Source organism: Cenococcum geophilum (genome assembly GCF_001692895.1).
Source record: "Cenococcum geophilum 1.58 unplaced genomic scaffold K441scaffold_89, whole genome shotgun sequence".
NCBI classification, from domain to species: domain Eukaryota; kingdom Fungi; phylum Ascomycota; class Dothideomycetes; order Gloniales; family Gloniaceae; genus Cenococcum; species Cenococcum geophilum.
The window spans coordinates 168,378-193,032 of record NW_027137647.1 but is presented as its reverse complement, the minus strand read 5'-3'; the positions used below and the strand labels follow the sequence as shown (position 1 = coordinate 193,032).

Genomic DNA, 24,655 nt, shown 5'->3' with positions numbered 1-24,655 from the left:
CCGTACATAGACTCAAGGATGATGCAATCTATGCTGGCCTCCACCCTTGGTCATGGCACAGTTGCAATACTAATTGTTAAGCGAAGCGGAGAAGACGAATACCAGAACACGGGCCTGTAGCTAATGGGAGGACGATCCCAGGACTTTCAATGGTTGCATTTGACCCCAGGAACCCCACACGAGCATCAATGCCTGTTGTAGAACGGAGGAAAACAAAGAAGGACGTATGCCAGCAACCTCAGACCGTAGAATCAATTAGCGGACATACGTATATCCGCAAGCGGATATCGCTAACCTTTTTTATCAAAAAGTTATTTCTATGGTCTAAGGGACTTCTCTAGACTTTATTAAGCGACGCGACTTATTTTATATATAGAGCAGTTACCTTTTTTAACGAAATTGTTATAGATGTTGTTCTGAATATCCCTATGGCACTAGCCATGACTCTCTTCCCGAGATGGCTGCTAGGTCCGATAGTGACGCATCCTTCCACAATTAACTCAACAACGATTTCCATCTGCCAGTGGGTTGGCACCATTATTCCCGCATTTACCACTCAAGTCGTCCGTGCAATTCCTAATACACGGAGCGCTATCGAAAGTCGGAGACTAGTATACTGGACCCTCTTGGCTAGCAAATGCTTCTTAGTCCCGCTGTTTTTATATTAAGCCTATTGGAGCGCAGAGTTCGGACTGAATCGAAAAGTTTGGTTGTAAATATTACTTCTTTTGGTTGGTCACATGGTTTGGCGGCTTTTTTGTCTCTCATTAAAACCGTACTGGTCCGGAAGGCATCAGGATGGGTTCGATGAATGACTCTATGCCTAGTATGAGTCATTGGAGGCGGATTAAAAAAGATGGCATTGCTGTTACTTCTAGGGAAAATTGCTCTTCGCTTTCCTAGTGTACTACAAACTTATTAATACATTTCTCAGCGGAGAATTCCGTTCAAACTGAAATCTTGGTGTATGCTCAGCGCTGATTTATTCCGCTGTTACAAGCACGGCAGCTTAAAGTCTTACATGAGCTGCAGCTATACAGTATGCAGCTCCATGTCCCACTCCTCATCCAAAAGCACGCCTTAGCTTGTTAACTCAAGGAGTGGTATCAGAATAAGTCCGTATTACCCTAATTCACAACCACACTGACATTGACTATTTCAAATAGCGTATAAACACATGCACCTTACTTCTGAGCCCTGAATACCCTAAGGGCACGTGGGGTGCTCCGAGAGCCCATTGAGGTGCTATTTGAGAACCTTTTTGGAGCTCGTAAAGCTTAAATCTTAAGGCCAAACTGATGTGTAGATTTCAACCATTAATTAGTAATTTTTTAGAGCTTTGGTAGCCCTTTTCGAGGACTTTAGTGGCCCTAATTAGGTAGTATATTAGCTCTACCCAACATTTACATGTAAATACATAATACGGTAGAAATACTAAATTAGCCTACCATATATCTACTACCTCGTCTTGAGGCCGCCCACTCCGTCACCACTCTGTCACCATCTCATTACCTTGCCCTTGTACGCCTCTGCCTCTGCCTCTCTGCCTCTCTCCATAAGAGCACAGAGTTGACTATAGTAGTCCTTTTTACGTAAAAAGGACTATTTAAGCACCTTCTTAAAGGCAAGATTAGCCTATACGCCTAATTAGAATGGAGGCGTTTACTCGGTCAGAAAAAAAGTGTTTAAATAGTCCTTTACTATATAAAAATAGAGATATATAAAGTGAACTAATATCTCCAAGCTGCAGTGGTAAGCTACTCTATATATTATCTACACCTCTGTCTCTCCATCTATCTCTCCTACCCTTCCCTTCTCCCTCTCCCCTCCCCTCCCCTTTCCCTCTTTATCTCTTTATTGCTATTTCGAGAGCCTATAACTAATAGAGTAATAGAACCATAACGTAAATAAGGCTGTACAAAGGAAAGGCAAACAGAGAGGCAAAGGCAGAGGCAGAAGCAGATGCATGGGTAAAGTCAAAGAAAACGACTGAGGCAGAAACAACGGTAGAGGCAGGAACGCGCATAAGATAGAGTAAGTGGAGCAGATAGAACTTATAGCACAGTAGCTTTCGTAGCAGAAAGTATATTTCATTTGTCCATACGCATATATATAATATAGATGCAAAATACGTAGGTTTTTAGCATAAGAGATATATAATATCAATTTTAAATGCATTAAAAGTCTTAAAATAGCACACCGCAGATTACATTAAATGTAACCCCAAATCAATACTAAAATCAGCTCACGATACATTAAAATCTACCTACAAAATGAGCCTCCCTGTGACCGTAGGGAGGCTCAGCTCAACTCTCAGCTTGCCAATTCACGTCTCGAGTGTTGGTGAAACTAGCGAAAGGCGGATAGCGGGGTAGCGGGGTATCAAAAAACTAGGGGTCGCTATTCGCTAGGAATCCACTATCGGGCAGAATTCCGGGGTCGAGCTACCCAATCTAAGCATATGACATGTAGCATTGCTTTTAAACTGTTGTGATGATGATATACGGCCATTCTCATTGGGCAGTAGTGGCTATGTGGGATGACTCGAGAGTGGTCTAGAGTGCAGCCGCCAATCCTTTATTTCGAGCTATACTTCCCGAGGGTCCGATTGGCCCTGGTGTATCTAGTTTTAGAAGGGCTGTCAGCAGCGTAGCACACGTTTATTGTTGATCGGGAAAGCGTTGTAAACGAAAGTTTGCGTCCGGCTGAAAACTCAGCTTGAAGTACGTACGCCACGCCTCGAGTACAAAAGCTATGCCTCAGAGATCTTCTATTCCGCCTTGGGTAGTAGCTTCGGCTCAGCTGGCTTGTTTTGAGAATTCTATAAATCCCATTGTCCCCGCAATTACTCCTTGATCAACCGCACAGGTTGGGTATCACCTTTTTCAAGTCAATTATTAGGAGACTTTTCGGCTCACACCCCTTCAAAACTTCACGCAATGCCATATACCACCAAACCAACCTTCGTCTACAATGGCGGCTGGTCTGACGAAACCCGCGCGCATCCCGCCATGAAATGGATGGAGGACTACACCGTCAATGTTGTCGATGCCAAGAATTTTGACATGCTCTCCACCAAATATCGCGTGGCCGACTTCGTACTCCAAAAGTCCGATGGCACCATCATCCAGGGTGCCGACCCTGCCTGGGAGGCTGAAAAGCAGATCTACAATCAATTCTTGGCGCATTGCCATGAACCTCAAGCACTCATGTGCTGTAAGGATATAGAAGGACCTAAATGCCCCAAAGACTAACTTTTACAGGCGAGACTGAATTTGGCTGGGAGATGATCGGACAAGCCGATGTGTATGTAATTTTGCCAGGGAATGCAGGACCGGGCGAAAAGAAGGTTAAGAGTAAGTCGGGCAAGGAGTGGGATGCTGTTATGCCATCGGCGTTCCGATTCGAGTATGTGAAGGATGCGTCAGGGCCAGACGGGATTAAGCTGTCTTCAGCAAAGATTTTCTCTGACCCGTTGCCGGCTTTGTCGTTGTTGCTAAAGAGAGGCGTGTTAAATCCTCAGGACCTATTACAGTAGGTTTACTTCCGTCTTCAGAATGAAAGCAGAAAGTTTTGGCGCAAGGGCTCTAGTGAAAGAGCGGTATTGTTAAGGAATAGTTGATGTTATATGGAGGTCCAACGGTACAGTAAGACATTCATTTCGACGTTGTGGATAGGATCTGTGGTTAGTTATGCAAACCAGCATAGATTGATTTCATACATACAACTCTATACGCGTTTTCATCAATTTAACGATCAATACATCTTCCGATGATCACACACTCCGTATTTGAAATTTAACAGCAAGTGACTGTTCTCAGGACAAGTAGCATCCAATTGTTTATCAATCTACCCTCCCATCTCACCTCCCTAGCACTGCTCCTATCCACGATGCTCCTAAGAAATCAAATGTTCCTAGTCCGACACGCTCCCAGTATCCCTCTTAACTAAATCCCTCCCTCCTAGCCACCAAAAGCCTGCCCAAAAATAGCACAGATATGAACAATCACACGGGTACGCTAGCGTGCAACATTTGGTTTTCCGAGATTGGAACATAAGGTTCTTAAATAGGCGAGATCTAGCGCCGTATAGGCAGCACCAAGGATAAAGGTTGTATCGTTATTACGAAGGGCAAGAGGAATCCGCGGAGAGATAGTGGATTGGGAGCGCCAGGGCATACGCCAGAAGATAGTCGAGTAGAGTCCAAAGCCTATAAAACCAACGGCTTGGGCAAGGATAGGCGTAAAAAGATCGATTTCTCCAAAGGACGACATTGCGGAAGTTCGCTTGATATAGGCGTAATAATTCATCCCAAGCGCCACGAAAGGAGGTTTCATAGGAGATACTTACTCTTTCTCCCTCGGCTCGCAAAAGGTTCTATCCATCTCCTTTGGCGGAATTCCACTAGCTAGCCGAGAAGGCGTCCATCGTGCCTGTTGAAATCGACGGTTAGCAAGAATAGCTGTGTTGATTATTGGGTCATGGAGTTTGTGGAGGGCTCCCGATCCTTTTGCTACCGAGCCTTGCTCTTCGGGAAGAAAATGCCAAGCACATCTTCGGCCGTCCAATAGAAAGCCCTTGTATTTTTGCAGATACAGCTCAATTATATCCACCCTCCTAAGATTAATATGGTTCCATCTATACATTGCAACATAATATTGTGAAGGCGATTCCACGCTATACTCTCTACGTGAAGCCACGAGAGAAATCTTGTTAAAAAAATGCGGGTAGGTTCATCTCAATCTTTCCTTGACAACATAACTTCAAGCTGAAGGAAGGAAAAAGCCGCTACCCAAGCCTAGAAACTATCGAATGGTATCGCGACAGAGGCCCAGTTAAGCTAACTGGCAAGAGAGAGAGAGGGCGTGCTGGGGGGCGAATCCACGAGAGCATAATAAATTGATCCCAACGTCATCCGGGTTTAACTCTCAGTGATTTCACCCCCTTTCGCAAAGTCGAGGGTTTTCTAGTAGGAGTCCAGGTGGCAATGCTTCAAAATAATATCTATGGATATGCAAACCACAGGCTGTTCGCGCAATTCGTTGAAATTTGGCACTTACCTTATCGTTTCCCCTCGAGGATCAACTGCCGCTTGCCGCTATCCCTTCCCACGTTGACGTCCACAGCTTGGCGCCAAGCTGTGGACGTCAACGTGGGAAGGGATACCGACTTTCATGAGGCAGTCACGCCCCATCTCTGCTCCGCAGTTTTCTTCCACTCATGTTTATACTTTTCGGCGTTTGGTGGAATTTGTGGGTCCCATCCGAACATGATGAATAATTCTTCCTCACGCGCAACCTGGATGGCCTTGTTCCTATCCATCTCTTCTTGAAGGATTCGCATTTGCTTTTCGCGCAACCTTTCTAGCTTATCATTTCGCTTCTGGGTCGCGTACTTACATGCGTAACGGGGCTTTATGAGCCTTGGGACACCTTCTCGTGAGTTGTGTAGAGGAAGCAAGCCAAAAACGGGACCACCTGTTTTCTTGAGCGCCCAGACATCGTCGGCAAAATACCGATTGTTCTGCTCAGCGGTTGCGAGATTTTCTTCAATAACCGCCGCCTCCATTCTGAGTTGCAGATTCTGCTTTTCGAGTTCGATATAATGAACCTCATCATGTTTTTCCTCTTTTGGAGATCCATTATCAATATCTTTTTCTAGCTCTTGGATCCTTGAAAGGAGTGACTTTTCGGTTTCATTGGTAAGTTGATGGCTTTTTTCGAGGTCCTTTGTCAACACTTTATTTGCATTATTGGAAGTTTCCAGGGCTGCTTTATGTGCATCTAACTGGCCCAATAGCCCGATGGTCATTCTCTCGTTTCTCTCAAGCCATCCCTTAGCATTCACCAGTTCTTGGTTTAGGATCTGATTCTCTTCCTCCAGCTCCTTGTTCCGATCCATGGTCTGGTTTCGGATTTGGAGTACTCTGTTGAGCTCCTGCTCAAGGTAGTGGATGTTGTTAGCTTGCGTCTCGAAAAGTACTTGCTGTGACTGATTGATGATGGTATCTTTTTGCAATACGTCTTGTTTTTTGATAGCAGCATTGAGATCGTCTTGTAGCTGCTCATTATACTCTCGGAGTGCCGATAGTGCTTCTTGATCCTCGTTCCTGGCTAACTCCACTAGCTCGAGCAAATTCTGAATTTGCTCGACTAATACGTCTGAATCCGATCGAGACTGGTTGAGGGCTGCTTGGATTTCGTCTTTCTCTTTCCATAATACGTTTACTGAATTGTCATATTCCTGTTTGGCAGACGCTAGCAGCTTGTCACTATTCTCAACTTGCTGCTCAAGTTCTTTTAATTTTACTTGAGTAGCCCCCGCATCCTCAGGTTTCTTTGCCGTTGCGTGCTTCTCGTCTTCCAGCCGTTCAATTTCGTCACTCAATTGCCGTATCTGGGTTTCTAGCACATTGATCTTACTCTTACTGGATTGTCTCTGACTGTGCGTGTTCCGAAGCTTCTCCTCCATCTGACGCAGTGTTTCGTTTCTCCTTCCAACCTTCGTATACCAATGCAAAATCACACTCCGCGTTAGCGGGCTAGCATTTTGGAGCACTTTGTTGGTCATGCCGTTCAGATAGATGGGATTTGCCCTGAAGAAATTGTCGCGGAGCGCTTCGAGATTGTTACCAGTTCCGGCATGACGTATGGGAGGTATTAGTGGCTCGTGAGGGTCCGGGAAGAGGCTGAATGGCGTCTCTTGCTCCCTCAAAGTAACTCGGTAGCTGCGCTCAAATGAAAGAATATTTCCCGCATCGTTTGAAGATTCACCAATCTCGAAAGCCTCGTCGAATCCGTCGAATTGCGACTGGTCAATTGGGTCCTCGCTCTCAGATGAATCACCTTTATCTGTACGATGGGTATGCAACGGCTGAGGCCATTCATAATCAGATTCGTCATTGATCTTTGCCTTCTTTTCCTTTTCCGATAGTCTCTCAGCGGCTCCGCTTGGGTTCAGAAGACTATGGCGCGGCCCCCCGACATGTTTTGCGGATCTCGCAGTCGGCTTCTCTCCACGCTCCAAACCCGCGATCTTTCTGAAATTGGGCACCAGCTTTGCCGCCACATAGGGCGTAATAAAAAAGGGGTGCGATGCTTCCATTAGCCTCATATCGTGCCCTTTACGCACGAGCGCCATCCGTATTTCCTCGGGCGAGGGCACATGGTACGGTGGAAGGTCATCCTCTTCTTCATCGGCTTTATTCGAGTCGGAGTCGGAGCTAGAATCGGACCAGCACGACGTAATACCCATGGCTAGCCCTAGACCCGGCGCTGTCGGGGACGGTAGACTCTGCAAGTCCTCTGTAATTTCTTTCTCTTGCTTTGACCCTTGTCCTGGCTTTTGCTCTTGCTCTCGCTCTTGCTCCGAACCTGGCGGTTGGGGATTTGGAGTGATGCTTGCTTGTGTCGGTGGTGGATTTGGATCTGGTGTATCAAGGCTAGAAGGGCTCGAATTCTCTTCTTCATTTCTCTCTTTGCTTTCTTGCTTTTTGTGTGCTGCTATTTCCTTCGGGTATGCCTGTACGGACTCCAAAGGATCGATATCGGCATCATCTTCGCGGGGCTCGTCTTGAGTATCATCATTACGGATAGTATAATGCAAAACTCCCGATTCCGTCCCTGGATAATTATCTTCTGCAGCAGATGGGGACTGGATTTCCTCACTGGGCTCTGATACGCAGCCGCCATCGGTGCCATGAAGCAGAGCAGCTACGGAAAAACCACCATCATCTTCTGGAGGCCCTTCATCCATTTTTCTTTACTCAACTCTCTTCCGTCTCTTCGTTGTCACTTTTCCCTAACGTATCAATTCCGTTTTCGTGACTTAGTTCAATCTTTTATTGCACGTGCTGATATACTCTTGCTATGTCATATATATCATCTCCTCTAGGTCCAGCCGTAGATGTGGGGATAGAACGAAGTTGTAATATTGTGATTAGCTTGCAAGCAAATATACACGAATAGCTGAAATACCTAAATGACCTCGAACAGCGGCAAAGTAAACCAAGTCTAGTTATTGAGCATTGCTTCTCGCTTGACTTCCTTGAGTCAATCTTGGAATTCTTGTCAGATGATCTCGATAAACAAAGGACGTCTGAAGTTCTCTCTCCATTTGTTTTTCCACGAAAGAACACAAGGCTAAAAGACGATAGTTATTGTTAGCCATATTGCCAAACAAAGGGTGTTTGAAAATCGGCTGAAAATAGAAACGTGGCTGTTGCCAATCAAGGCACAAGCATTGTGTTGCACTCGAGTATAACAAAGAGTGTATATTGTATCTTGAGCCATCTAGATCTGACATGAATTACGACGAGAGAAAGTCTGCTAAAGAGGCAATAACGAAAACACACTAACATTCACTTCACTTTTCAAGCTAAGTTTCATGCTCCCTAGCGCCTGCAAATATCGCTTAAAATATGGAACTTATCGTTAGTAGGTACAATTCCAAGAAAGCAAATGCTCCTAAAAGAGACAGCTCAGGAATTCATGCTAAGATGAAGAATTTAGTAAGCCAGTCGCCAAAAGCATTTAAAAGGTCATATAGACATGTGCAGGTTGCTATACATCGCTGGTGCTGTTTTCATTGGATGCCGTTGTCGTGATTATTCCTCCAGATTCTGAACACATGTCGCTGGTCATGGTTAGTTTTAGCCTGCTCACACGTTGCGCACAAATCATAGGCAGGACAATGAAGGCACTCAAATCGGAGGCCAACAATCTCAGCAACGCCGCAGTTGTCACAGCGCACGAACTCGTGGCGGAAGTCCGCCGCTTGCTGTGGCGCCTGAAGAATGAAATTGTCGATCTTGGGAGTATTGGCTGCTTCGGCCGTATAGGGCAGCGCACTCCCCCAGCTGAATCCCTTGCCGCAGCCGCTCTGCACGTTCCCTCCATACTTGTCTTGCCCACACGTCATGTGGTCGCAACCCGTGATCCTCTCGACGACGCGGCTGCAATGTGGGCACCTCTTCGCTCGCTGGGCTTTGTACTGCTCGTCCCTCTGCAACGTCTCGAAGGCCTGCAAGGCTGCGGCTCGGTCGTCCTCGTGCTTCTTCTGTGCCGCGATGTACTCCTTCGTCTGCTTTTCGTGCTCCTTCCGCTGCTGATTCTGCGTCTGATGGTATGCCTTCCTCCCCTGCCTCAGCCACGCAGTCCAAATGTTGCGGTATTGTACGAGCTCCTGGCAGGTGGAGCGGTAGTGGTAGTCCTCGTTGCAGAGCGAGCAGAAGACGTAGTGGCACTTCGGGCAGTCGCACCGTTCCTGCTGCCCATCGTAGCGCGCAGCCATGACATGGCGGCACTTGCATACCAGGAAGGTGCCCTGCTGTGTAAACAAACGCTTGAGGAGGAGGTCGCTGTACTTTTCCAGTTGTTCGGGGACCAGTTGTTTGACCTCTTGTTGGCTGATCTCATGGTCGCAGCGCTCTCCGGGACACTTGGGAATGCCATTACCCTCTAAGGTGCCCCGCACAGTCTCACGGGAGCAGTCAAGGCAGAAGGTATGGCTCGATACGCAGTCGAAAATGTACGACTCAGAGCGTGGCTTCTCGTCAAGGCAAATCCCACAGGTGAAAGGAGGACCCTCGATTTCATAATCAAAATCGGACGCAGATTCGTAAGCGGACTGATTGTAGATGGGCTGGTGAGCGGGCTGGCTGTAGGCAGGCGTTTCGTAGGTGGACTGGTCGTAGGCAGGCGGGAGGGGTTCGGCGGGTCGTGTAGGCAGAGGTACAGGCGAGGGATTCGTGAAGGAATACATCTGCCATGATTGGGCCATCTGGAGTTATTTGTAGCTGAGAAAGCAGGATTGGCACGCTAATATAAATCAGATAGAGTGATTATTTAACAAACAGAGAAGACAGCAGCAAGGCAGAAGAAATGGAGGTAACTCGAATGCCGAAGTTGAGCAATGCCACAAGGCTGGCGTCGAGCTGGGATGACAGGATACCCATGTCACAGCTGCGCTTTGGAGGCCAGACCACTCCTAAGGTTTAGCTTGAAGCGGCCATGCTCTGGCTTCTGCCAAGGCTTGTTTTTGTCTGGCGCTGTGACGTCAGGTGGGAAGGGTCCATATAGTGGCTACTAGCTAGAAATGAATAAGATAGAGACATCTTATGAGCCGGTCGTGCAGTGTTGGATTGGCTGTGAGGGCTGGAATGCCTCAGGTTCGAGTTTGTTGTTGCTGCCATGGTGCCCAACCACAGATGTTGGTAAGCGTGCAAACATCCATTGGTGCAGGAAAGCGCTGATTGGCTATTTCGAGAACGGGAGATCGATCTGCTGATACAAGAACCTACAGGCACGAAGTGGAAACTTAGGAGGATGGCCGTGGTAGAAACAACTGATTGTATAAATTTAGGTAAAGAAAACCCGGCTGTGGCCTTTAAACATGCTGTCATTTTCGCACCTCCCCCTCGCAGCTTCGGTCGACGCTTAGCACGGAAAGCCTTGCATGGCACAGCCATTAAACGGCCGATGATTACGTTGCCAGCCCACAACGCTTTGACTTCCTGTCGCAAGCTGCTCGAGTCGCGCTCCCGTAAACCAGGTTCGGGTCTCATGCAAATCTTCCAAAGCTTGAGTCAGTGGAGAAGACGCAAAGCTAGGGAGCAACATGCAAACGGCACGTAGGTGATAGGGTTATGACGGTCGGCATAATTATGACGGTTCCTAACAAATTTCATCTGTGCGCAGTTTTGATGTTCCAAACCGTCATAACTCTGCCGACCATAACCCTATCACCTACGTCAGCTAGAGAACAACAGGAGAGGTAATTTGCATACGAAAGTTCAAGAAGCGTTTCAGACGCAGACTTATCGCATTATATATATATAGATCAGATAGCCACATTCAGCTATATCTATCTTACATGGCTTAGATTTCTCAAAATCTAAATGCGCTGCGGGTTGCTGAGGCTCTGCTTCGAACCGAGCTGGACTTCTGATATGAAGGACTTTTTCCTGCAGATCAGCCGCCGGCTACGTCCTGCGGGTCACAGAGGGGCGAGCCACTGCATCCTCCAAGTCCTGTAAGTGGGGTAGGAAATTCAGGAGTGCTTGGCGCAAGGGGCGCATCTCCTGAGCCCGAAGAAGAAATGAAGGGCAGTTGGACGAGGCTTTGTGTGGATGCGAGGTTCCACTACCTACTTGGGCGGTTTGTAGATGACTGAAGGACTGTGATATGGGAGATGCCGTGGTTGCTTGTATGCATGCAGCGGTAATGTGGTATTGCGGCAGGGTAGTTTATGTGTGATCACGGATGTTCCTTTGTTCTAGCATGTTTGAAACCAAATGTCTTGGGCCCGAATGCAGCGTCGATCCGCCGCGTTTCACCTTTTCCCGATAGTCTCTAATCGCTCATTGGCCCTCGATTGCTTAAGGCTGATTTTGTTTCTTCGCTGTGCCTCATATGGGAATCGTGGCGCTCTTCTTCCTGGCTAAATCTCCTCGATCGCCCATTTTAGTGAGAGGCACCGCAGGACCTGCCCAGGAACAGCCTTGCTCAATCTTGCTTGGATGTCGGACCTTCTGGGTTCAGCGTTTGCAAACATAGACATGGCGTGTCTATGATCACCATCCGCTCATATCATCTCCGTCCTTCTCACCTCACTCTTCTTTTTCTTTAACTCTCCTCCACCACGCTCTCTTTCTTCTCTCTCTCAAGCTGGCGCTTCTATCTCCTCGACCAAACCAACTTTTGTCTTTCGTTTTCACACTCATTCCGTCACTCTTTAAGCCCTGGTCTTTGGCTTGTTGCTATTCTCCACCTGCTCCGCCTACAACTGAGAATATCACTCAACACTAGAGTGCATTGCTTCACCTGTTGCAGCGCCAGTCGCTCATTCTGCTTCATTGGCCGCTACACCCTCTGTAGCCACATTCATTTACTTGTGCATCCCGAGCTTTGCACCAACCTAGACTTTCCCAAACCGGCTTGTTGAACAAGTCTTGCAAGAGCGTGTAGAATCCAGGAGCGATCCCCCGAATTTCTCAGTCTCTAGCTTTCAATCGCCTATTAAGATGCTTTTCATGAAGACTCAATATATTTTGCTGGCCCTGGCCGCCGCTCGCTCTGCCCTTGCTCATTCGACATTCACGACCTGTTATGTGGATGGCGTCGATCAGGTAAGCATTAGCACTATACATAAAAGAAACCATTATATCTAATGACTAATGTGCAGGGTCCTGGTGTCGCTATGCGAATGAACAAGACGCCCGCAAACGCCTCTTTCCCTGTTGAGGATCTGGCCAGCAGCGACATGGCTTGCGGTATGTTGTCTCTTGTGATCATTTACCTCATTTATCCTTCAGCCTGTGTACACGCTTATTTCCTTTTTTTTTTTTTTTTTTTTTTTTTTTGTATTATACTACGTACAATACTGCGCATGCAGCCTTTAGGCTATGGCGCTATAGTTTTGTCCTGCTCCCGATAATGCTGACAACCTCGTCCCAGGTTTCGATGGCACTGAAGGCGTTGCCCGTGTCCTACCCGTAAAGGACGGATCCACCCTGACCTTTGAATTCCACTCATGGCCAAACGACTACAGCAAGCCGTCTCTCGATCCCGGCCACAAGGGCCCTTGCGCTGTCTACCTGAAGAAAGTGGATTCTGCAATCAAGGACACCGGTACGGCCCATGGCCCATTCCACCCCCCCACCCCCCAACTAGTTCAATTTGACTAACTTGTCCTCTATCTAGGCGTCGGCGATGGCTGGTTCAAGCTCTGGGACGACGGTTATGATGCAGCTAATGATGAATGGTGCACTGACCGCATGATCAACAACAACGGCCGCATGTCCGTTGTCCTCCCCTCTAACCTCCAAGGTGGCTACTACCTCGTACGTCCTGAGCTCCTCGCCCTCCACAATGCCGCCAAAGGTGACCCGCAGTTCTACACTGGCTGTGCCCAGATCTTCCTCGAGTCTTCTGGAAACTTGACGCCTGAGAGCACGGTATCGATTCCAGGATATGTCAAGGCAGGCGAGGAGAGTGTCAGCTTTAACATCTACTACAACCCGGACAACAAGCCGTATCCTGTTCCTGGGCCCGCTGTTGCCAAACTCGAGGCTGGCGCCGCTACTACGCAGAAAACACAGAATGAAGGTGTCAAACCCGCTGGCTGCATCTTGGAGAATGCCAATTGGTGTGGCTATGAGGTGCCGTCGTACACTGACGAGGCTGGCTGCTGGGCTGTAAGTTTTCTTCTTATACCCCCTGATTATTTCCTAAATCCACCTTACTCGTGTACTCGTTTCTCCCTTTCTCAAGGCCCTACATCAGAAGTCTCATCCTAACGCATCAACCAGTCTGCCCAAAACTGCTGGGATCAGGACTCTACGTGCTGGGACCCCTACCCTCCCACCGGCGGCGACAACTGCAACATCTGGGAAAAGAAATGCAACGCCCTCAACGACGCCTGCAACGCCAAACAGTTCACCGGCCCCCCAAACAAAGGCGAAGACCTGACTCCCACACACACCACCATCGCGATCGGCCTCGTAATGCCCACCAGTGGTGTCTCCGGCACCCCCGCAACCTCGTCCGCTGCAGCCGCTGGAAGCAGCAGCACCGCCGCGTACAGCTCCCCCGCTAGCTCTGCCGCCGAAGCCACGAGCGCGGCCGGGTACGCCGTGTCTAGCGGCACGGGACAGTCCACGGTCGCCTCCGCGACACCTAAGTTCAGCCATGCTGTTTCATCGGTCGTTGCGGCGGAGGCGTCGCCGGCCCCGACCGAGAATCCGTACGTCAAGTACGAGACGGTGTTTGAGACGGTGGTCAAGACGGAGTGGGAGTATGTGACTGTGTACCAGAAGCACAAACGGCATGCGGGACATCATGGTGCTGCTCGCCGGCGGTTTTAGATGGGTGCCCTGGCGGGTGTGTCGTGTAAAGAGGGTAGTACGGGAGGTGGATGGATCTGTGGACGCTTCGATCCGAGATCCGAGATTCTGACTTTCTTCAGTGCCGGATTTTCTCTTCTTGCGGTGCGGAAATCCGGACTTTTTTTTTGTTCCTTCTCTTCTCCGCTTCCGTTTGGTTGGCAAAAGCGAGCTGTGCTGCATTTTGTATCAACTTCTGATTCTATAAATCCCCTTTTATGTGTATGGTTTCTATGTCCTACAATGACCCCATGCGGGAAACTAGCTGGTGGGGATGGATTGGGATGGGATGGTGTTAGGTAGTGAACAATGGCATAAGAGTATATCGGATATATGCTGCTGCTGTTACTTGTGGTGAAGCTTTCTAAACGTGATGCCACTACGACGGACAAATCGAAGCCACTTGCACATTGCGTAGCAATTGGCGCCATGATAAAGTCTATCTGGTTGAAAGTAGTCTATGAACAAGATTGCTCCACACTGGATTCCCTCCGGCGTATCGGTCTGGAGAGATTAGTCTCAAATCTCCTTATCTTCCCCTCTGCTATATACAAACCCTTGACGCCGTTGAAGACCAACAACGCTTGCATTCGCAATGCCTTACGACGCCTGCGCGACAGTATTAAAACTATATAAGACTAGTTCCTTAAGTAATAGAATAAAAAATACCTCCCATCCCTTGGGCTGGTGCAATTCGTCCTACCGCTATCGATAAGAGCTAGCCAATGGAATCAAGGCTCCGTGATGAAAAATGTGAGGTCATAGAATCTGCTGATTTCCATATATAATTGCTATATACATTCAACCTTTAGAGTTAGGTCGCTCAAGATGAGGCAGCTAACATTCATCGTTTCTACGGAACGGAATTTTGCAAATAGAGCAGCCAAATAGAGTCTTTGGAGCTCTACGAGGCCTCTCCCAATTCTTACTATTGCGAGCTTCATGAGTTGTATTTGGTGAGAGCTCTGAGAGAGCCTCCCTACGTTCTCGGAACAGCCCAAATATAGCTAAGGGGTCGTGTAGATCGAGGCTTAGAGGAAGATTTGGCTCTTTTACCTTCCAAGTCGGTGGAATTGAATATTGAGTTGGTAGAACAAAGCTTACATCATTAGGGGTATAATTAGAAGGTATAGTTAATTAATATATAATATTTAAATCTATATAGGTAATACGCGTTCTTTTAATTCTAGTATAAAACGCTATTTCTAATTTACCCGCGCAGAACCACCCACTCCGCCCCCTTCCTCTTGAACATAAGCATGCGCCTCCCAACCTTCACAATTATCCACCGCATCTCCGCTCCCCCCTTTAGGCGCTGCACAAACCGCTCCCCAAGCCGCTCCCACAGCTCCTCCTTCTGAAACCACTCTTCCTCCTTCCGCTCCCATAGTGGCAGCCCAATCTCCGGCCGCCCCATCATTCCCCAAAGATTCCACACGAGATACACCCACTGCACCCGCTCCATGCGTCCCAGCAGCGCCTCGATCCGCGCGATAAACGCCTCCATCAAGAAGCCCGGCACCCGCGTCAGCACCCCAAGATCGACGCACAGCTGGCATTGCCGCAGGTTGGGCAGCAGCGCGGGGGGGAGGGCCCAGAAGGGCACGGTGGTGGGCCACTTGCCGTTATTGGCGTCGACGTAGAAGAAGAACATGGTGCGCTCGTAGAAGGCCTGCGCGTATTCGGCGTGCAGCTGGCGGTTGGCGAGGAGCATGCCGTGCCGGCGGAGGGGGTACCGGCGCCGGCGCGGATGCGGACGCAGGCGGGGCAGGTCGGTGTGCATGTAGCTGTAGCTGAGCACGGGGAAGAGGTAGTTGTAGATTTGGAGGCGGAGCTCGGTGGGGAGGGCGAGGAAGGGGAAGGGAGCTTTGGAAGGCTTGCGTCTGGGTCTGAGGTTGGGGCGCGCCATATTGGAAGTATCGGTTTGGGTTCGAGTGGGAGTTATAGTCTACGGAGGTGTGAGTGGAGGGAAGGTGTGGGAGTTATATAGGCGGGTAGATTGGATACTTTAGAGCTACCGTGTTTACGCCTAATATATAAAGGCAACAGCCATAGCTCTAGGGGGGGGTTCGGTTGGTAGAATTAAATATTAAGTTAATAGAATAAAGTTTATATTATTAATAATAATAGATTTAATTTACCGCCCGTCCCGGTTCCCTTAATGGGTCCACATAGGCTAATACCTTCTATAGGAAAAACTCTATTTAAGAGAAAAACCCAATTGCGGGCCACGCTGGAGAGACGACAGCGTTCCTATATTGGGACGCCGGCGAATTGCCTTCTCCCTGGCTAGGAGTCTGTATTTTAAGCCTACTGGCCGCACTTCGCGGATAATCTCACACTACCCCCTTTTCCCCTTTTCCCCTTTTCCCCTATGTCTTTACCCTTACTTTTACTAATCCTCTAAGCTTTAGAATGGCTAATATCTACTTATATCCTCTGCATCTATTGCCTTTATAGTTTGGAACTGACTTAAGGCACCTAACTATACTAGCCATTTTGCAGCTGCTTAGGCACTTCTTTTATTATTTAAGACCTCTTAGAGGCGTTTAGAGGCGCATTATGCTATAAAGTCTGCCCTTTAATATTATAGACACTGAAACAGTATATAGTGTACTGTCTGTCTTATCTAACTATATTTATACTATAGGAGAATTTCTAGTACTTTAATAGATGCAAGCTATGCCTTAAGCCCTATTACCTCCGTATAAAGAAGAAATAGTGCTATAGCTTCTGCTTTTATTAGATTTTTATATAATAGGATTGTAGGTTTCCCCTATGGGGTCTTCTATGTGGTTTCTGTGCGATTTTTGGCCTTTGCTTGCTACCGTTAGCGCTATTTTAGGTCTGCCTATTTCGTAATAAGGGTGGTTTCCCGCTAGCGGTGTTAATAACCTCCTATACGGTGGCGGCGTTCTATTTATACTCTACTGGCGCTTCGCCGGCTACGCCTATGGGGGTTTATTACGGCTTCCTGCTCTATACAGTCCCTCTAGTGTGCAAGGAACCCCTATATCTTATTTTCCCGTTTCTTTACGCGGTCTCTAAGCGTATTTAGTAGTGCTAGTGGCTATCTTATTTTCTACTAGCTCTTTACTAGTATTTTCTAGATACCTTTAAGTGCCTTTACTAATTCCTTTTTTACTTTATTAGAAGCTGTCTTAGTAGCTCTTTAGAGAGCTGTCGTCTTAATATGGAGCTGGATTAGGGGAATAGCCGCTTTCTTCTTAATTGCGGCTCTTGGTGTTCGCCGGTATACTCCTATAATTCTGCGGAGGCACTGGTTCTAGACTTTCTGTAATGGTTTAAGTAGGCTTTTCGCTGGCGTTCTACCGTCGTCTTATACTCCCCACACTTGGGCGCTATATAGCATCGCTGGTTGGACGGTGGCCGTGTATAGAAGGCGCGAGCGGCGCATTAATGGGCCCTATGTGGATATAGTGATCCTTAACATCGCTTTAAAGGCTGCTAAGCCTTTAGCTGCCGCCTTCTTAATCTGTTCTTTCTATTGAAGCTTGGGGTCCACCCAAATCCCTAGGATTCGCATACTGGTTTTCTTGGGAGCTGTCTCGCAGCTAGCGATGCGCACGGTAGACGCAAGGTCTGCGGTGGCGTGGCGCCGTTGCCTTGTGAAGTGCATAAGCTAATATTTTTTGGGGGCAAACGCCGCGCCGTGTCGGTTTGCCCATTCAGCGCAGTAATCGTGAGCGGCTTTAAGTCGTCGACAGTTCTCAGTTGCAGAGTCCCCCTAAGTAATAAGGTTCGTGTCATCTATAAAGCCAAACCCCAGTGTACCAAAGTTTATATTATTAAAAGTATAATTAAAAGGCATAGTTAATTAATATATAATATATAAATCTATATAGGTAATACGCATACTTTTAATTCTAGTGTTTTGGTATTCTATCCCTATACCAATATCGTCCTTAAAGGTATAGCCCGTATACGCGATTAAGAACATTAACTTCCTCGCGTTAAGTCGTAATAGATAACTTCATTAATTAAATACACTATTAAAATGGTGCGCAATTATATATCCAATAATATAGATCTTGTGTAGAATACGGAGGCAGCGGGCAAAAGTTCCTAGCCCCCCCTTGTGTGCGCTAGCCTTTAGTGGCTTAGTGTGGCGTAAGCGATGCTTAGCGCGCACCGCGGCGTTACGGCGTATATAGCTCTCCCCTTAATACCATACTCTATAAGCTTTTAAAATCCATTAAATTCTTATTATATCCTACTATATATAATAGGTAACTTATATAATATCTGTATAAGGGCTTAGGCCCTTCCTATAAAGATTTATAGCAGTATAAATACCGATATTTAAGCCGCTACCGGACGAGCTAGTATAGAAGATGGATTTTAGGTCTCTATAATGAGAGTTTAAATATATAACATTATAATAGCTACCTAGTGTGGTGGTGAGGTATAGGGTTACTGTTTCTACCCACTGCCTCGTCCACCACCTCGTCTACTACCCTCCTTCCTAATATGGAACGCCAAGAAAGTAAATTTGTGGCGCATTTGTGGCGCAGGGGGGCCAGGTACTTTTGGCCGCTGCCTCCGTACTTAATATATTGTTTCCGAAAATTAGGTCGCAAAAAGCCACTGCTTCGGGCTCTACTTCCTCCTTTTAAGAGCTCTAGTAATGCGGCAGAATAACTTACCGCCCGTGTATGCACTTCATTGATTGGTGCGCACGGGCCACAGCTCTAAGGACGCAAGCTCTACGACGAAGTAAAAACTGGCCGAAATTGGCGCGTGCGTTAACACCAAAAAATCATATATATTATAGCTAATATCTCGTCATTTAGCCTCCCGCGCGCTCGCAATTGTATAGTCTTTTAGTATACCAATCATACATCTTCTGAATTGATCCCTGATCCATTTCTTTGTCAAAAAGGTGTTGAAATCTACATGTAAACAGTATATTTTTGGTGTTGACGCACGTGCCAATTTCGGCCAGTTTTTACTCCGCCGTAGAGGCAAGTTATCGGTGCAAGGGATAGGCGTTTAGCTGAGCGCTTTAACTTTAAAATTAATCGCGACGATAATAGGTAATAGGCGATATTAGAAAGAACACAATTCTCATTATTTAGTATAGGCGCGCTATAGTAAATAACGGGGATCGGGTTTTACCGATATGGCTCGCGCGCGACGTCTGGGCTTTTTGTAGAATAGAAGTTCCCTACCCACTCCGCCCCCTTCCTCTCCAACTTAAGCATACGCTTCCCAACCGTTACGGTCATCCCCCGCATTTCTGCTCCCCCCTTTAGGCGCTGCACAAACCGCTCCCCAAGCCGCTCCCACAGCTCCTCGTCACATTGCGGCGGCCCCGTCCATATCGAAAGCTCCCACACGAGATGCACCCACCGCACCCGCTCCATGCACCCCACTAGCGCCTCAGCCTGCGCGGCCAACGCCTCACCCAGGGGGTCTAGCCCCGACACCAGCATCCCGAGATCGACGCACAGCTTGCATTGCCGCAGATTGGGCAGCAGCGCGGGGGAGAGAGTCCAGAAGGGCACGGTGGCGGGCCGCCTGCCGTTGTTGGTATCGACAAAGAAGAAGAAGCTGGTGTGCTCGTAGAAGGCTTGCGCGTATTCGGCGTGCAGCTGGCGGTTAGCAAGAAGCATGCCGTGCCGGCAGAAAAATAACTGATGGCACGGGAGCAGACGCGGGTGGGGCACGCTGGTGTATCTGCAGCTGTAGCTAGGCACGGAGAGGAGGAGGTAGTTGTAGATTTGGAGATGGAGCTCAGCGGGGAGGGCGAGGAAGGGGAAGGGAGCTTTGGAAGGCTTGCGTCTAAGTCTGAGGTTAGGGCGCGCCATATTAGAAGTGTCGGTTTGGGTTTAAGTGGGAGTTGTGGTCTACGGAGGTGTAAGGTATAGAGGGAAGGTATAGGAGTTATATAGGTGGGTAGATTGGATACTTTAGAGCTACCGTGTTTATACCTAATATATAAAGGCAATAGCCATAGCTACGGGGGGAGGGGGGGTTAGTCAGTAGAATTAAATATTAAGTTAATAGAATAAAGTTTATATTATTAAAAGTATAATTAGAAGGCATAGTTAATTAATATATAATATTTAAATCTATATAAGTAATACGCGTACTTTTAATTCTAGTGTTTTAGTGTTCTATATACGGTCTAATTATCCCTTTAGAATAACTTCTATCTGCGTAGAACCACCATAATAAGAAAAGAAGCATTAAAGAACTTTTACTCCCCTCTCTACCCACTTCGCCCCCTCCCTCCTTAACCTAAGAAATCGATTCCCAACCACCACAGTTATCTCCTGCATCCCCGCTCCCCCCTTCAGGCGCTGCACAAACCGCTCCCCAAGCCGCTCCCACAGCTCCTCATTATATAGCGGCCGCCTCATCATTATGTAAGGACCCCACACGATATGCACCGACCGCACCCGCTCCATGCGCCCCAGCAGCGCCTCAACCTGCGCGACCGACGCCTCCCTCGGGGGGTCTAACCCCCCCATCATCATCCCGAGATCGACCCACAGCCTGCATGTCCGCAGGTTGCGCAGCAGCGCGGGGGGGAGGGTCAAGAAGGGCACGGTGGCACTCCGCCTGCCGTTGTCAGTGTCGATGTAGAAGGAGAAGCTGGTGCGCTCGTAGAAGGCTTGCATGTATTCGGCGTGCAGCTGGCGGTTGGCGAGAAGCATGCTATGCCGGCTGAAGGGGGACCGGCGCCGGCGCTGGCGTAGATGCAGGCTGAGCAGGTCGGCGTGCGTGTAGCAGTAGCTGGGCCCGGAGAGGAGGAGGTAGTTATAGATTTGGAGGCGGAGCTCGGTGGGGAGGGCGAGGAAGGGGAAGAGAGCTTTGGAAGGCTTGGGTCTGGGTCTAAGGTTAGGGCGCGCCATATTAGAAGTGTCGGTTTGGGTTCGATTGCGTGGTTAGGGTGGTGGGAGTTGTCTACGGAGGTATAAGGTGTGGAGGGAGGGTGTGGGAGTTATAGGTGGGTGGATTGGATACCCTAGAGCTACCGTGTACGTGCCTAAAATATACCGTCGGGGAGTCTTGCTAGAACAAGCTTAAGCTCGGCTGCCGCCTTGCGCTAAGGGTTGGAGAATACGGTTTGTTACATAAAACTACCATAAAGCTTCTAGATAAACTTCCTAAACGGTAGGCACGCGTACTTAGACATCTGGTTCAAATGTAGTATTTAGATACCGCATACCACTATATAGCCTCTCTATAAGGAAGAATTTTAGGGGGTCGAAGGACCCGAGAAGGTATCTACACGATGGCCCGCGAGCTATCACGTGACACGTCGCTGAGCTCAAAGAGACTGCCCAAGTACCCCCCCCTACCAACACAATATTAGCTAAATGGCATGTCGAAATAAAATATTCCATGCAAGAATTAACTGCACCAGCGGCCATAGGCCGATTATATGTAACCCTATTTCTTGATGCTCTCGCTCCAACGAACTTCAACAACGGGCTAAGACCCAATAGATACGTCTCCGTTTCTCAATCTCCATAGGCCCATATGCAGTCTACTTAAAGAAATATTTTAATTGAGGACATTACTTTTTCAATCGCTCGCTCAACCAAGTAATTCAACATCCAACCCAATGGCCCTCATGAACAAGTTCACATGACCCAACCTCGCGCTCGCCATCTCAGCAGGTAGGGCCTTGCTAACCGCCACGGTCTCCATAACCCGATCCTTGACGCCCAATACCAGCCTCTGTTGCTGCTCGGGGCTCGCTCCGACACCCATGGCTGCCAAGAATTGCCAGACGTAGACGTCATCGGCGTCATTGATGGAACCGGGGAAGACTAGAGGCAGTACAGGCTCAACAGAGTCAAATAGTCGGTTGTAGAGCTGCGTCCATTGCTCCCAATCCACAAGGTTCATCTCCGGCGTCGACTGTTTGAGTAGTTCAGCCCGCGAGATCAACATTGTCAGTAGTGACATGCCAATCTTGGTCCGTGCAACGACAGCCATGTTCGTGCGGTCTACAACAAGGCCGAGCAGCCCAATGATAATGTTCAAAGGAGATTCAGAGATGTGCGCGAAGAGCGGTGGCATCACTGCGTGAGAGAAGAGTTCGACTTCTTCACGAATAGGACGAGGAAGGTTTGGTTCGTCCGGCGAAGGAACAGCATGCGCGACCACTGAGAGGCTGTCAAGGTGCACGACTATCATGGTAAGTACAGTGATGCGTTGTTGTTCGTCTATCTGCCGGAAAATTCGCGGTATAGCCTTCTTTCCTTTGGGGTGCGAGAGAATGGCGATGAATGGGTGAGGAGTCAGGGAGCTGAATATATTTTAGTCAGGCTTTCACACATAACACTATCGGATTGACTTACTGCGGATTTATTGGTTCCATTATTTTCAGATCTTGCCATAGCTTTTGGTGTAGTGTCTGGATCTTCTGCTGCCATTCCATATGTTTTTGAATTGTTGCTGGGTCGCTCTCCTCAGTCAGTGGAGGTGGTAGATGCCGCTCATAATCTTCCATTTGCATAAGTGTGCTGTAGACACGCTCAATATTGCGCAATGTAGATTTGCGGTCAAGGATAGATGGATCATGCGGATGAACTCTATTAGACCGCCAACCTGTACCATGAAACCCGTCCCCGCTTTCTGGTCGTTTAATATTAAGCAGTGGTTTGGGCGTCTTCGCATTGCTGAAAGATATTTTCCCCAGGCTTCCTTCTATAACAAGCTGTTTACCCTTTGGTTTAGCCTTAGCGGCTTCAACGGCGCGCTGAACCTGCTGCTCCATCCGCTGCATGTGGTTGTCTCCCCCACGATTATGCCTTCGGCCACCCATTCCATACCTGCCACCGGTCTGGAAGAGGTAGGTCTGGGCGAATTGACTGGCTGGCTGGTGTGGGTTCTGCCGAGGAGCGCCTCGAATTTGGGTGTAAACCTGATAGTAAAAGTCCTCTGCAAGAGCGGCTTCCGGTCCCTGCTCGTCAAGACTACCTGTAGCAGCCATCAATTGCTGCAATTGAATTCGAGTGATGAAATTCTTGTCCTGTGGCGTCATGAGACCGTTGTCCTTTGATAGTATATGGATTTTATGATTCCGTTTGGCACGTTTCGCATCTTCCATCAGGAATGCAGCCCGATCTTCCTCAGAAAGGTGCAGGAGCTGCTCTGGGTGAGTCACCACGGGACCTTGGAAAGAAGGTCCCCGACTATGAGACGGTCCAGCTGGGGGAGCACGCTGAAATTCAGCCTGTCTCTGCGCTGGTTGAGAAATTGGCTGGCCATGTCCCGAAAGTCGATTTGGGTTCTGTAAGATCTGCCTTGGTTGAGGCGGCTGAGATGATGGCTGAGATGGTGGCTGAGATGGTGGTCGCTGAACGGTGGGCTGCGGAGGAGCATGTCTATGAGGCTGGGTAACAGTTTCAGGTTGTGCTGGCCGTTGTCTTTGTAGTATTGTCGGATGCTGTGGCGCAGGAGGAGCTTGAACAGCATGGCCAGGTAGCTCCGCATGTACTTGCGGCCGGGACGCAGATGTAGGTCGCTGCACAGCCGGTTGATGGGGCCGTTGCAGAATTTGAGGTGGACCATTGAATCCAACCTGTTGAGGGGGACCAGAATATTTGTCATGGCGTTGTGGAGGAATTGGCTGCTGGGGAGGAGGATGAGTCATTGGGTGTTGATCAGGCTGTGGAACTGGAGCTGGCGGTGCAGGTGCAGGTGCAGGTGCAGGTTTCTTGCTCTGCACGCGCATCATAGCCTCAACTTCTTCTAGGCTCATCATCTTCCTTGCTGGAACAGCAGATACATTTTGGTTTTCCTGCCGTTGATGCACTTGCTCAGCCTGGGCCTGGACATGCTGTTTGGGCGTGATTCCCCAAATATTCGCATTTGCCTGTAGCTGAGGGATATAACTAGGGTCCGCATAGCTCTCATATCCGGTTTTTACAGGTTTCGAAAACTTCTTGACAGGACTGGAATGCGGTGGTTGTTGTCTGGCATGATAGAGCATATGCTCTTCCTCCATGGCCTTTTCGATTTTGGAGGTCTGACCAGCAAAATCAAAGTCCTTCCCAACATTCTGCTGGGAAGCAGGCTCATTACCGAAGGTGTCATCGTTGAAAGCATCGTCGGCCTCATCAAGCTGATCCCCTAGCCCATCGTAGGTATCCTCAAAATCGAGTCTGTCCTTTCGTTAACGCAAATTCGTTACTCAACAAGCCACGACTTACGCATCATCGTCATCAAGCGCGCCTTTACCAGACAAGCTAGCGAAGGCATCAGGAACCTGTCCAAACCCCGGGGCCTTTGTTTGGTGTCCTCTATCTCTTGGGAGAGTGGTGTCAAAGCCGAAAAACGACATGGTGGGGGATGCCCCGTTTTGTTAAAGAATGCAACTATGCCACCAACGTGAGCAGCCGAAAATCCCTATAGATAAGTGGGGTGGTGAATTAAAGGAACGATCCCCTTCCCGCATCTGCAATGGCTGTGTTAGCTTGCTATTGCGGTTGTCTCTGGCAAAGCACGTACGAAAATGATTTTGTTGCTTTTTTAGCGCTGCAGGTGAAGAGCGATCACAGTGAAATTGAGAAAGCCGTGATTCCCGAGTCGGCAAGTGGTGAATAGGTTAATACTAAATATTCTTCGAATACTCGACCCGTCTCATCTGTCATAACAGTGTGGTGGTGGATGTGCATCATCTGTCGCGAATGCAGCACGGATGTTGCCGCCCCTCCAACTTCGCACAAGCTTTCGCTCTTGGGTTGCGTGGCCTGCCGTTTGTTGACGAGTGAACACCGGCCTGGGCCC

At 48.5% G+C, this 24,655-nt stretch overlaps 8 protein-coding genes across 8 annotated transcripts; 3 read left to right on the top strand and 5 right to left on the bottom strand.

Moving 5' to 3' along the window:
* Positions 1-358: 358 nt before the first annotated feature.
* K441DRAFT_671053 (uncharacterized protein) lies at positions 359-938 on the top strand. Its single transcript, XM_067650368.1, has one exon. The coding sequence runs from the start codon at positions 441-443 to the stop codon at positions 666-668; it is 228 nt and encodes a 75-aa protein (XP_067496733.1). The 5' UTR covers positions 359-440; the 3' UTR covers positions 669-938.
* A 1,830-nt stretch (positions 939-2,768) lies between these two features.
* K441DRAFT_623313 (uncharacterized protein) lies at positions 2,769-3,771 on the top strand. Its single transcript, XM_067646035.1, has 2 exons — positions 2,769-3,216; positions 3,264-3,771. The coding sequence occupies exons 1-2, from the start codon at positions 2,940-2,942 to the stop codon at positions 3,536-3,538; spliced, it is 552 nt and encodes a 183-aa protein (XP_067496732.1). The 5' UTR covers positions 2,769-2,939; the 3' UTR covers positions 3,539-3,771.
* Positions 3,772-3,782: 11 nt separating this feature from the next.
* On the bottom strand, positions 3,783-4,493 carry K441DRAFT_671052 (uncharacterized protein). Its single transcript, XM_067650367.1, has one exon. The coding sequence runs from the start codon at positions 4,272-4,274 to the stop codon at positions 4,020-4,022; it is 255 nt and encodes an 84-aa protein (XP_067496731.1). The 5' UTR covers positions 4,275-4,493; the 3' UTR covers positions 3,783-4,019.
* Positions 4,494-6,383: 1,890 nt separating this feature from the next.
* K441DRAFT_671051 (uncharacterized protein) lies at positions 6,384-6,663 on the bottom strand (the record flags this gene model as incomplete). The annotated part of the gene is made up of 1 exon (XM_067650366.1): positions 6,384-6,663. A coding segment is annotated over exon 1 (187 nt), but the record flags the coding sequence as incomplete, so codon positions are not given.
* Positions 6,664-8,605: 1,942 nt separating this feature from the next.
* On the bottom strand, positions 8,606-9,780 carry K441DRAFT_682755 (uncharacterized protein; the record flags this gene model as incomplete). Its single annotated transcript, XM_067651617.1, has 2 exons — positions 8,606-8,634; positions 8,664-9,780. 2 exons carry the CDS (start codon positions 9,778-9,780, stop codon positions 8,606-8,608), a joined length of 1,146 nt encoding a protein of 381 aa, XP_067496729.1.
* A 2,251-nt stretch (positions 9,781-12,031) lies between these two features.
* K441DRAFT_594910 (lytic polysaccharide monooxygenase) lies at positions 12,032-13,864 on the top strand (the record flags this gene model as incomplete). The annotated part of the gene is made up of 5 exons (XM_067644975.1): positions 12,032-12,127; positions 12,184-12,271; positions 12,456-12,629; positions 12,702-13,195; positions 13,310-13,864. 5 exons carry the CDS (start codon positions 12,032-12,034, stop codon positions 13,862-13,864), a joined length of 1,407 nt encoding a protein of 468 aa, XP_067496728.1.
* A 6,082-nt stretch (positions 13,865-19,946) lies between these two features.
* K441DRAFT_671048 (uncharacterized protein) lies at positions 19,947-20,852 on the bottom strand. Its single transcript, XM_067650365.1, has one exon. The coding sequence runs from the start codon at positions 20,761-20,763 to the stop codon at positions 20,095-20,097; it is 669 nt and encodes a 222-aa protein (XP_067496727.1). The 5' UTR covers positions 20,764-20,852; the 3' UTR covers positions 19,947-20,094.
* Positions 20,853-21,050: 198 nt separating this feature from the next.
* K441DRAFT_648813 (uncharacterized protein) lies at positions 21,051-24,542 on the bottom strand. The gene is made up of 4 exons (XM_067646912.1): positions 24,377-24,542; positions 24,079-24,323; positions 22,222-24,030; positions 21,051-22,169 (listed from the first exon to the last, which is right to left on the bottom strand). The coding sequence occupies exons 2-4, from the start codon at positions 24,207-24,209 to the stop codon at positions 21,452-21,454; spliced, it is 2,658 nt and encodes an 885-aa protein (XP_067496726.1). The 5' UTR covers positions 24,210-24,323; positions 24,377-24,542; the 3' UTR covers positions 21,051-21,451.
* Between the last annotated feature and the right edge of the window lie 113 nt (positions 24,543-24,655).